Source organism: Antennarius striatus, chromosome 18 (assembly GCF_040054535.1).
Source record: "Antennarius striatus isolate MH-2024 chromosome 18, ASM4005453v1, whole genome shotgun sequence".
Classification (NCBI taxonomy): Eukaryota; Metazoa; Chordata; class Actinopteri; order Lophiiformes; family Antennariidae; genus Antennarius; species Antennarius striatus.
The window spans coordinates 7,265,014-7,278,065 of record NC_090793.1 but is presented as its reverse complement, the minus strand read 5'-3'; the positions used below and the strand labels follow the sequence as shown (position 1 = coordinate 7,278,065).

At 42.2% G+C, this 13,052-nt stretch overlaps 1 protein-coding gene across 2 annotated transcripts in view; it reads right to left on the bottom strand.

Annotated features, from left to right (window-relative positions):
• The window catches only part of gpc5c (glypican 5c), a 95,944-nt gene that overhangs the window by 7,748 nt on the left and 75,144 nt on the right, over window positions 1-13,052 (bottom strand). For both annotated transcript variants that reach the window (XM_068340182.1, XM_068340183.1), the window contains one exon: window positions 8,912-9,053. In XM_068340182.1, the coding sequence (XP_068196283.1) occupies window positions 8,912-9,053 (142 nt within the window). The remainder of the gene's footprint in view (window positions 1-8,911; window positions 9,054-13,052) is intronic.

Genomic DNA, 13,052 nt, shown 5'->3' with positions numbered 1-13,052 from the left:
TGAAAGTCTTTTTGGCTAAAGAAATTATTAATATGACACAAAGCCATTAGTATGCATCTGACCAGACCTTTGATAAACAAACAAAAAGACTAATGCTGCTCCTGGTAACTATGGATCATGGGTGTCCTGACAAGGTTTGATGTGGTTCGTGAATACTAAGTTATTCTGGCTTGCCATGCTTTTGTGCTTTTTCTTTCAAAGACAGACACTTAAGTACCCAAACACCCATATATTTCCTTATCTCTTTTCACACATGCTTTCTCGTAAATAAGGGTGTAAGGTCAGAGGATGGAGGGAAGGGGAGTATGCATTCACATAGTTCATGATTTGTAATCCATCTCTGTGTTGTTATAGCCAGCATTCACTCTTTATGTGCTGTTATGTCAGCCAGGGGCTCCTAACCCCATCAAACTAATATCCCTTTTGTGTTTTTTGGGTAACATGGTGAATTTGTGTATATAATCACAAACTCACCCCTCTGGGAACTGTCCCTTTGTTTCATGGGCAACCCACAGGAATCCAGCACTGGTACAAGGTCTCTGGTAGGCCACTAAAGAGGCTGAAGGGGCAGACATATGGGGGCACCAACGGGGTACAGATCTTAGTTGACAGCTTGCTTAGCAACAGGCATAGCAGCATGGTAACTGCAGAGAAGGGATCAGTGCGATGGAATCTGCTCACCACAGTTCACTGCAGGACTACACTATTTAGCACCTTGGCAAGATTAAGATTTAGTCTCACAAAAATGCAAACACATAGAAACAAATAGGTAACAAGGGGCCCTGGGAGGACAGTGACCTCCACCAGTCAATGTGACATGTTCTCAACACGGAGGGGGATCCTGAGGTGAAAGCAGCTTCACAGGGGAAGTTGTTGAAGAAGGCCCAGTACAACTTCCCATTCTCAAAGATAGATGCAAATACTCTATATTCCCCACCAGTACACTGACATTGGTGTTCAGCCAGAAACACACCCACACACACACGCACGCACGCACGCACGCACGCACGCACGCACGCACGCACGCACGCACGCACGCACACACACACACACACACACACACACCAAACACTCCACCTGTGAACACTATTTACTGAGAGTCAGGGTTCAATATTTTACTTGACCTTTTACTTGACCTATCTCTTTCCCCAATGCATTTCTATTTCCCAACCAACAGGTCAAGGAGGATGACCGCCCTCCAGAGCCTGGGTCCTGCCCAAAGTTTCTTCCTCAATGAGGGAGTTTTTCCCTGCCACCATCGCTTATGCTTGCTCTGTAGGGCATTGTTGGCTTTCTATGTGTAAAGCGCTTTGAAATGTCTTCAGACATGATTTAGCGCTATATAAATAAAAGTTGATTGATTAAGATTCCTTATTGCAGCAGCAGGTGTAAGGTTGCCCTTGTAGACAAAAACCATAGAGGAGGCATGGACAGATTATCATTCATACCCTTCCTCCCTCACACATATGCAGACACAGATGTCATTGCCATCCATTGCAGTCAAGAGAAAACGCACATCGGGTAGCACTTGAGAGAAAACTGTCACTGTGGCGTCTTCTGATTTCACATATGGATCCATCTTCCTGCTGACTGGAATCAACTGAACAGTGCAGAAGTCTCAAACTGCGTCACGTGTCTCGACTCTGCCTCCCTCACTGGGATTTGGTGCCTCGTCTTGCCTCGAGCATCGAGAATCAAATCGCACATAAAACCCTCCAGTGCTCTCTTTTGATGTTCAAGTGACACTGTGGGATGAAGTTCAGAAAGATAATCGAGTGTAAGCTGTTTTTTGGTACTACCTGCTCAGGGACAGCAGGTAGCAATGGCAGTATACAAAAAAGGGAAACAACAAGATGCAGTCTTGTGTCGCACCATGTGACCAGCCTCCAATGAATTGAACTGATTAAATTAAGCCAACACTTTACTTTAACACTTCAAAGTATTTTCAGAAATGTGTGTGAGTTTGGAAGAAAAATTGTTGTGCTGTGGTATCATAAATGTTTGATTTTGTGGGAGGGTGAATCAAACCTTTGATGTGAACTCTTGTTTGCATAACCGGTTGGAGTTTTAGAATCATATAACTTCCAAAGGTGCATTGAGTACCCTGTCAGTCCAACCTAATCTGTAATCACCCATAATAGTCAGAGGTCAGCCGACTCCCAGCCCTTAGGCTTCACAATCGGTTCCAGGATCAGAGCTAATTGCCAAACTATTTATGGATTGAGGAGTTTTGTCACGATCACTGCTGGTCAACAAAATACTCCTTTAAAGTTAATGTACTTATATGAATCCGCACACACACTCACACTGCAGGTAGTCAATGGCATAATTGCTACCAACATCCATAATCTGACCTCTCATGCAATGATAAAACACCTCGGCTGTTGAAAGTACCATTATTACCATTATTTCACTTTTGCAAAACTGTTCTTATCTTGAGACAGAGGTAGAAGAAGTAATTTGAAAATTCTCGCTAAGTCCTTCCATGCTTTCCACCCTCCTCTCCTCACCTAGACTGCATACCAGACTGAGCAGAGACATAGAGGATCAGACTCTTTCCTGCTTATCCTTCAACTGTATTTTTCAATATAAGTGGAATGTCCTCAGTTACTTATTCAGCACTGTGTCACAGCAAGAAAGCTAGCATTCTGTGTATGTACCAACTCAACAAGCACATGGTTCCCACCCTTCTGACAAATTCCTATCCCAGCCCCCAGCAGAGAGGCACTGATATTAGCATTAATATCTGAAATAATAAAGGTCATCACTAAATCACCTCAGCTGTAGGTCTATCTGTTATTTTGTGTAACCAGCAACAAAAATTCATTAAATAGTGATTAAATCCAGTCTCGGTGACAAGCTACAAGTTTAATCCAAGCCTGACTGAGGACATAAGTAGAAGAATTGTGTGCAAGGGTGTTTTTGCGCACAGTAAAATTCAAGTTGTATCCATTGCATTTTCAGCGCTCAATAAAGAAGACTTTATGAGTCTGGAAACATCTTTAAAATGAAATTTACTGCCTGGAAACCTGCACATGCAGTAAGGATTTCTTGTTATAGTAGTGAATAACAGTTCCTTCCTCCGTACTGTAGTTAAGAGTTTTATGTGCCTATGGCATCAGAGCACTAGAATTCCTTGTCAGTCTGCTGTAAACTTCATAGCAACCATACAAAATGCTAAATTGGATGTTTATTTTTCCCTAATTTCTGATGTGATTAATCCCAACTACTTCCTTTACTTTAAAACCTGTTACACTATTAGATATTTTGGTGTTTCCCAAACAGAATCCCAAAGGTGCACTAGAGAAGCTCAATCATAAAGGCTTCATTAATTGTGCTTAGAAAGGAAACGATGATGCCGGCTAATGTGAACCATTCTCCTCTGATGAGTGCACACCTAGGGAGCCCTTTAAGCTAAGTGTCATAAAAACCACAGGACAGAGTATGCACAGCTTGGAAAGAACAGAGGCTACTGAAAGGAAAGGTGGATGGAATTAAAAAGAAGCAAGGATAGAGGCAGCAGGAAACAGGAGACAGTTGATCACAAATACTTTTGTGAACAGTAGAGAGGGTAATTATAAGAAAGAAATAGTGTGTAGTGCTTGTAAATTGTTTGTGTACACAAATAAGACAAGGGGAAAATCCCTATAATTCTTCTTTTAGAAATACAGTATGTCTGGAAGTCTACTTCTACTTCATCCATAGATTTGCAGAAAAATATTTGACACTAAATCAGACAGAAGGATAGCATGACTGTGAAAAAACAATAGTCCAGATCCAGCCACACTAAGAAAACTATGTTCCTGCCTTACTAAAGCAATCTCTAATCCTCATGTTCCTTCTTCTTCAACCCCGCTTTGCCCCGCGGAGCTCTTTCCCATCCCCTTGATTCCCCTTGATGAAAGGCTAAAGGAAATGGCAGTCCTACTGTTGATATCCGTGCTGGGACGCAGCCACTACATCTGCTGGCCAGTCACCCTGTACGCACGCCAGTCCCAGGAATGGGTAGATGAGGGGGGTGTGAGTTGGTTTTACATTGCCTGATGGACAATACAGGCACCAAATCCCTCATCCATCTTTCTAATTCCACTCTCTCATGGTAGATTGCGTCATAGATTCGTATGTTTCAAAGCAACCTTAAGTTACAGCTCTGAACATTTTTTGCTCAAGTTATTGTTCATTCATGCATTTGGTGCCATTTGTTCTCCAACATCAAATCATTTAGCTTCATGGTATTACCTCGCCATGCATTGACTTTTAACCTCTGATCTCATATCTTCTTAATTGTGTCTTTTCTTCATCTGCAAGTTTCCTAACATGAAAGGCAGTGTGATCTAGGCCCAGAGCCGGGTCACCGGCTGGCCGTAGCGGGCTCTGGGTTGATCCGGCATAATCCTGTTAACGCTGTTGTAGGTTGGCCATGTCCTGCCAGAACAGCCATTCATTTCAGGAATGTGCTTTTCCTGCCAAAGTGAACAGCTGCCATACACCTTTATGGCCTTACAGGCTTTTCTCCTGGTGCCTTTGATATCCAGGTACCATCACACTGGCAACACAAGAATCTTTTAAGGCTGATACGACAAAGTTGGTTAATTTCACTAAAGCAAGGTTCAAGGTCATTAGCTGTACAATACAATACAGTCTTTGAACAGAGGTGATTTACATGACTAAACTTAGCAGACAAGAAACCACACAATATATCGGACATTGATAGATGGAGAGTTTAGATTTTGTGCCGGCACCTTTCATCTATAAATTCAAAATGTGTTGATTGGAGCTTTCTTGTGTGTGTGTGTGTGTGTGTGTGTGTGTGTGTGTGTGTGTGTGTGTGTGTGTGTGTGTGTGTGTGTGTGTGTGTGTGTGTGTGTGTGTGTGTGTGTGTGTGTGTGTGTGTGTGTGTGCTCCTGTAAGGGTGAGAAAGTGTTCAAATCTGATAAATACGCTATACTGGGACATTCATGTGAAATGTCAATGAAGCAGCAAATATAGATTTTAAATAGTGTCATCCTTTGGAGTGACGATTTCAGTCTGAGACACACACATACACACACACATACACACACACACACACACACACTGCGTTCTGAGACTCACAGACCGCAGTGCACTCCCGGATGTCGTCAGCCAATAGAATGCGCATATTGTATCCCGTGACTACCTACTAAAAATCAGTGATGTAGCAAAGCTGCATTTGTTGATGTGCAAATGCACAAGGGATTACTGTACTCTTAAATATTTCCATCCTGTAATGTTTAGATGATTTTGATCTTTGATACGGTGCTAATAGAGTGCTTTAGCCACTGATGTGCAGACCGTGAGTATCATGCTGGAGGTGTCTTCACTTTCTCAGTGAGCTCACCAGCATTCCATACAGATGTCAGTTGTTACCAAAAGAGAACTGTACTTCTGCAACTGTAGGATTCAACTGTGTGTTGAATCCTACACTTACTGAATCTTTGTAAGTGTTTGTGAAATTTACTTCTCCTCCAAGTCTGAGATGGTCATCTTACTTTCCCCTCATTTTTAAGACTTACCACCCCTTTGACAGGGCCTAAAGATGGCTTAAAGAGCAACACAAATACAACATTTGAGATAAGATTTTTAAAAAGTGTAGCAGTAGGAATGTTTTTTCATAGATTTCTCCTGTTTCTTCCTATAAGCCTTTCCTTAAGATTTCTGGAAACCAAAAGCAAACATCTACTGTGTAATTTCTTTCGCATTATCAATGTCTCTGTGATTTTGCTGGCTGCTGCACATCTGCACAAATAGCCAGAAGAGACCTTATCTGCCAGACACACAGACAAACTTGCTGTACTAAGACAAATAAATCGCTGTTCAATCTTTTGATGCACAGGTATTCTGAGTCTCCTCTCTCTTCCGAAAGCAAGGATAGTGAACTAAAGTGCCACCGTGGGTCTTACAGAGATTAATACTTTAATGAACTATCTGCAAATGAATATCTCCTTTGGATAGAGCACCGATAAGTGCTCCTGAGCTAATTCATTTAATAAGACATGGCCGTGCCACAAATGTACCACAGAGGAGGCTCTCGTTGCTGCAGGGCAAAAGGATGAAATTAAAGATTCTCTGATTTATTATCCTTTTCATGGCTGTTAATCATAGCTGCTCGTACATGACCAGTCCTTGTTTAGTCGCCACACAATGAACACTAGGATGTCTCCGGGCGGAGCGACAAATCTGAACATCAAACAGGAATGACATCATTCAATCAGACTGCACATTCTTGTAATGATGTATGACTAATTGAACTATTTGAAAAGAATGTGCCATTTGGAACTCGTCTTAAGTGTCTTAAGTGTTTTGTCATCTTTTTTTTAGCCAAACACTGTAAAATATTAAGAGAGTTACACATTCACAGCTAGCATTTCATGAGGTTGCCTACAATAATTTGACCATTGATCTTAGTTATGTATGATGCATCCGTATTTATTTTCATAAAGGTAGCTTCAATATGCAGGGGGCTATATTCAACTCATCAGCAAGACTTGTGTCAGTGATGATAAAATGTTTTTTGAAAAAAAAACGCATTTTCTCTTTAAATTAGTGCTGTTCATTATCTTGGACCTGAAGCCTCTTAATGGAACAGTGGGAGGTCAAACCCCATTTTAACATGGACCTTCAGAGTTGAGCAATAGCTATAGAGAGACAAACAACTGCAAAGACAGATTGAAAGTAAAGAATGTCTCCTGGCTCGATGATGCATTACATCCTCACCCAGCTAAGGAAGAGGATGTAATGCATAGATTTTTGAATTTCTGGACATATCTCAATGTGTACGTATGGATAGCAATCAATAATAATAATAGCAAGGTGGTATAATGAACACACAGAAAGAAGAATCTGGTTTCTGTCAACTAAGGATTTTGGACTTTTCTGCGTGGTTTTGTCATGTTCTCGCTGCATCTGTGTAAGTTCCTTCTGACAAATGTGTTTTTGAAACCAAAAGGACAGTTGCAGAGGCAATAGGGCTCAACAGGACATGGTGTTTTGCTTCGAGCACAGATTGATGGGTTTGTTCCATAAACCTCTGACAGTGGTTTTGATTGATGATCCTAGCTATTTGGATACTGCACCTGCTGTCACTGCTTTAGGAGAGGCTGTAAACCTCCCTACCTCTGCCCCACAATGACTGGGGCAGAGGGAACCTGTCCAAAATGTATGTATTTATAGATAGCCTTGTCCCTGTTTTTGTTGACTATTTTTAAGCTACTTTTGTTGTTTTTGATGATCAATTGTCAGATATACCAAATTTTAAATGATGTGTTTTTTTTCACTGTTTTGTAATTATCGGGAAGATTTGCTGTTTTTCTTTGTTGTGTCTTCATTACCTTGTAATAATCCGTCTAGTATCTACAGAGAGCTGTAACACATGTTTACAGTAGCCCAGAATGGATAAACATTGGTTTGAAAGAAGAAAATAATGAAACACTGCTCATTAAACTATAAAACTGTGTAATTAGTTGGTGCTTTGTGATGTCAGACAGTTTCTCAGGAACACATAAAGGGATCGACTCTCACGCATCAACTTCCATTCCCACATGCACACTCATGAAAGCGCATGGCCGATCCGGCTGACCTGAGAATGTTCCAACACTATATCTTTGCTTAACAAATTTGTGCTCGCTATTATACAAAAGATGACAATATTCGGTAACCAAAATGTAATGTATGTGGTTATCTCTCTGAATGAATTGTGTCCATGCGCATTCGTACTGAGCTGAGTAAACAGGGTGCAGAAGCAGCTGAATAAGCAGATGGCATTTCTGCAGTCTTGCAAAACTTCCAAGAAAGCCAAACAGGTTGGGCTAACTCCAGACATTATCACTGGGCCCGTCTTTATTGTGTCTGCATGTCTACATAGTGTGGACATCTCTCTCCGTCATGGCCTCTTAGCCCCCCCAAAAAGCAAACATGATAAATACAGATGCTTCTGTACAGATAAAAATTATTCTCATTAAGGCCCTAACACCTGTGTCACTGTGCCAGTGTGTGTGTGTGTGTGTGTGTGTGTGTGTGTGTGTGTGTGTGTGTTTGTGTGTGTGTGTGTGTGTGTGTGTGTGTGTGTGTGTGTGTGTGTGTGCGTGCGTGTGCATGTGTGTGTGTGTGTGAAGAAATAAAGTCAAACTTGTCTGAGAATAAAAATATGACATCAATGAGGTGGTCTTCTTATATAGAACCTATAGAACCTATTCATGACAAAAAAGTTTGAACACAGGCCAGAGGGGGCACTGCAGCTACTTCTGATAAAGTATTAATTTAATTTCTGAAGGTCATCTCCCAACACCAAGTTCGGCGACTCTACCATATTGAGATCCCCAGTCTTGTATCCGAAAATGATAAGATCTTAATGTTCATAAAAGATCTGGCCATCATATCAGTAATCACTGGCTCTCCTTTGCTGCTGCCATTGTTTCCCGCTTTCCCTACTTCATTGTTTGCCATTCACAAAGTCTTTATTGAATTCCTCTTTCCTCAATCACAGTGGGACATGGGCACTCTCTTGTATCATTGTGATAGAACCACGTTGTGTTGTTTCTTTCCCAGCCAGTGTTTGCAAGCTTTGAAGTAACTTCACAGTGGCCTCATTCAACTGCAAGGCATGTTTCTGCAATGCTGGTCTGATACATGGCACAAAATGTTGTTCAAGTAGCAATATATCCTGTGATTGGCTGCCTGGGGTCTCCAATCGAGGTGGTTGCAGTCACGTTGGATGGGTGGGTGCCTTGTTCAGGTAACTTATGGAAATGTATGTTAATTGTGAGGCCGGTAAAATTGTCGTTAGTCCAAGTTTTACTTGTTCAGTTACACAGAGGGAAAATAAATATCAGAAAAGAAATGTGTGCCTATATGGTAGTGATCGTGAATGCGGAGGTGGATATGTATTACTTACAGGTCTGGCTTTGACCGTCTCCTGATGCTTGACATCCATCTTCATCATCACAGTCTGTGCTGCTGCCCTCAGCCATTTCCCCACTGCCAAGTTCATCCCAGACCTCCATTTGCCCAAGTTTTGGAAACCTCTGCTGGGTCTCCTGTACCACAAACATAGTCATGCGAGATCTGTTACACATTGGAATAATTTAATTTTACAATGACATCATCACTTATAGTTAACCAAAAACATATTGTTCTTGGTAAATGAAGTATTGATGTGAAACAGTAAATACTTTACATGACATGTCATAGATATTACAACTAGGAAGTGGTATATTTCTTACTTTCTATTGTTGCAATTGTACTACTTTCAAATTTATCCAATACTTGCTATTTTTTGGGTGAAAGCTTCATTTGTACTGTGATTAACAAAACAAACATGGAAAAACCTGTCAATGTGTTTATTCCCCTTCAAGCAGCATATGATTAAACAAACCACACAAACCACACACATTCATTAGGTCTTTCTGTAGATTGCTTCATTGATCAGTGGAGTAGATCATCTATACTTTCATTTCACTCTGGCATCCGTGATCAACGCCTGGACCTACAGAAACACATCACACCCAGCTATGATCTGACTATCAGCCTGAGGCATGTAGCACTGCTCTTCACTATGCTCCATGCTCTCAACATGGGGCCAACTAATTGGACCACCTGCTGGTTCCTCTTGCGGTCCACAATCATCAAGGTGGTCTTTGTTCCGTCACCCTAAGTTTGACAAGAAGCTCTCCTCCAGTCAACACAAATGATACTTTGCGGTGTGAGGTCAATGAAGTGTGTACTAGAGTTGTACAACATAGAGACATGCAGTTTAATTATTTTAATCATCCTTCAAGTGCTGTATACCTTGAGGTGAACACACATACATACAGACATGTGCACGCATGCGCACGCACACACATACACACACTCGAACATTCATGAAAAAACTGACAGGATTAGTCCTCACACAGCTGACCTTCGTACAGAAAGAAAAGCCACTAAACACATTTGAGGGATGATAGTAGGAATGGAGGCGTGTTGGAGGGTGTTGAGGGATAACTAATCTCCTTGCCATTGACATCAGACTCTGTCATTCAACATGCCTGACAGGAAAGGTAACCTTTAACCAACTGTCTTCAAAGTAGTCAGCAAAAGAAACATTTCACAAAAGCAGGTACACTTATAGCTAATGCTAATGCTATGCTGATGTTTAGCTGGCGTGAAGTTCAAATTGATAACAATTTTAATATGTAATTATTTATGTATTAATGTGTAATTAATATTACATAATCATATTGTTGCCCAGAGGGCATCACAAGGCTGGTCGAACCCTATTTCCAGGACCTTCAGTTTCGCATTACAGCACAGGCCACCACAACTGCCTGACAGCATCTCGAGATCGGCATAATGGCAGGCTGCACCATATCCCCTCTGGTGTTTACCATGGCAATGGAGCTCATTACTCGGGCATCCTGGTGGGGTGGGTGGTTGGAGGTGAATGGTTGAAAAGCGGACTGTGTCTTCCTCCAATCAGGGTGTATATGGATGACATAACGACAATAACTACAAAAAGTACCAAATGCCTGCTGGATAAACTCCAGGGAAACATCAAATGGGCACAAATAGAGATGAACCCTAGCAAATCCCGGAGCATCTCCATTGTCAAAAGCCAGCTCACTAATGTGAGGTTCCATGTTAACAAGGAGCCAATACCAACATTTCTGGAGAAGCCGGTCAACAGCCTTGGGCGCTGGTACAGCGTAGAGCTCAAGGACTCAAAGCAGTTGGAGCAACTAAAGCAGGATACCATCAGTGGCCTCAACCTGATCAAAAGCACAGCTTTGACTGGAAAACTGAAACTGTGATGCTTTCAGTTTGGGCTGCTGATCTAGAATGACCTTGTCCATGACCAATGTCCATCTACGACGTCATACTATCCCATGCCAATCGGCTGTAGAGACTGGTCAGTGTGCAAGTGAGGAAGTGGTCCCTGGATGAAGTGGGAGGTTGTGGAAAGGAGGAACATCACATGGAACAATCTGTGGAGCATGGAGTCCAACAGGATAACCTTCATCATCAGAGCCACATATGATGTCCTGCCCTCTCCAACCAATCTACGTGTCTGGTATGGAGAGGACTCAGCCAGTCCCCAGTGTGCAGCCCCAGTGACCTTAAAATGCATCTTGGTGGGTTGCAAGGCTAGCCTAACACAGCGAAGATATACCTGGTGCCACAACCAGTTGTTGAAGTGCTTGGCTGCTGAGCTAGAGAGCAGAAGGGAAACCATCGATACCATGCATCTAAACCTCCAGTCCACCATCTCACAAAAACCATCCTTTGTGTGGGAAGGGGAGGAAAGTCATTTCCTCCGGATCCAGGCCCACTGAGCGCAGCCTGAGACTGGGAAATGTGCGTGGACCTCAACCAGAGGCTTACCGGTACCTTCCCACCTGAAATTGCAGCGACCAACCTGCACCCAGATCTTGTCCTCTGGTCCAAATCCTGCCGACGTGTCTTAATCATTGAGCTAACTGTCCCATTGGAAGATACCATCGACAAAGCATTTGAATGGAAGTGACTGCGATATGCCAACTTAGTAGCTGAGGCAGAGGGGCAGGGCTGGAACCTGAAAGTGTGGCCAATGGAGGTTGGCTGTAGAGGCTTTGTAGCCAGGTCTATCACAAGGTTCCTGAAGGAGGTATGGATTAGAGAGCAGGCTCAACAGAGGACAATTAAAGAACTTGCGACTGCAGCAGAACGGAGCAGTCACTGGCTGTGGCTGAAACTTAAAGATGCAGTATGGGCTTCCAGATGACCACGTGGTGCCACCGTCTGTCACACACCCAGATCTGATCATCCTGTGGTGGGCCAACCTCAGCAGAGGGTGTCTTGTTGTAAGCTGCCGAAACACCCAATGACGTTGGAGCAAACAACTTAAGATGTGCCAGGCTGGTGGCACCACACAATCACCACCAAAATCACCGCCAAAGTGCACACCATCCAAGAAGGCATCTCCATCTCTCCAAAAATGGTCCAACTGATGTGCTGAATCTTAGGGATCTTTAAAAGCTATTCCTATTAAGAAGTCTGTTCAACCATTCGCATCACAGTGCACGTGCACAATGTCACATTAAAACCTGTTAACCTGAATGTTTCCTGTACTGGTCTATAAACTGATAAGGAGGGCACTGAAAAAAACTGTCGCCCATCAAGGACAACCCATAATACCCTCTCCACCATACACTGGACAGACAGTGGCACTCCGAAAAATCATTACACATTTCATGAGTTAACAAGGAAACATTCTGCTGAACGGTGGAGTGTTCTGTTCCAACACCATTCTAATAACCATTTGAATATTAAGCTAATATCTGTGCCATTCATGGGAGGTTTAACACAACGCTGCTTGGCCCAGCTAGCTTTAAGCATGTTAATTGAAAGAATCAATTAAGTCACTGTTGCTGTGGAAACCCTTGTTAGGCTAATTTTGGTTGGAAGCTGTCCAATGCAGTTTCATTGGTTTGTTTTCACTACTGTACATTATTTGTCTCTCAGAATTGTATTATCCTAATTTTATAGGTAATATGCAGAGAATTTAAATGTCATTTTCCAACAACAGAGCAGATTTCCTTTCAGAAAGAGAAATATACAGAATTCCAATGAGTGCTTAAGGATTTTTGAATACTCAATATACAGGGTAAAGTCTGTCTCCCTATCAGATTTCCAAATATGCAGAACAGTAGCTCAGGGTTTTAGTGTGTCTTAATAAGGGGTTTCTCTTACATAATTTTCTACTTACGTAATTTCTTTCGGAACCAACTAATTCCATTAGTAGAGGTACCACTGTACAGAGAGGAACACAAACTGGGAACTGCCTTGCTGTGCAGTGACAGCGCTACCCGTTGCGCCACCGTGCCGCACAATGAGTAAATTTCAAATACAAATTATACAAATAATTATTTCAATAATATCAAATGAGTCAAACCTCTCAAAGGAGCAATGCAGCAAGGTTCTAAAAACAAACCAAAGTTTGACCTGGTAATGGCATCCAGCCCAACAATTATCACACTGTGTAGTAAATGTCAGCACATGGAGAGAATAGAATCAAAGGC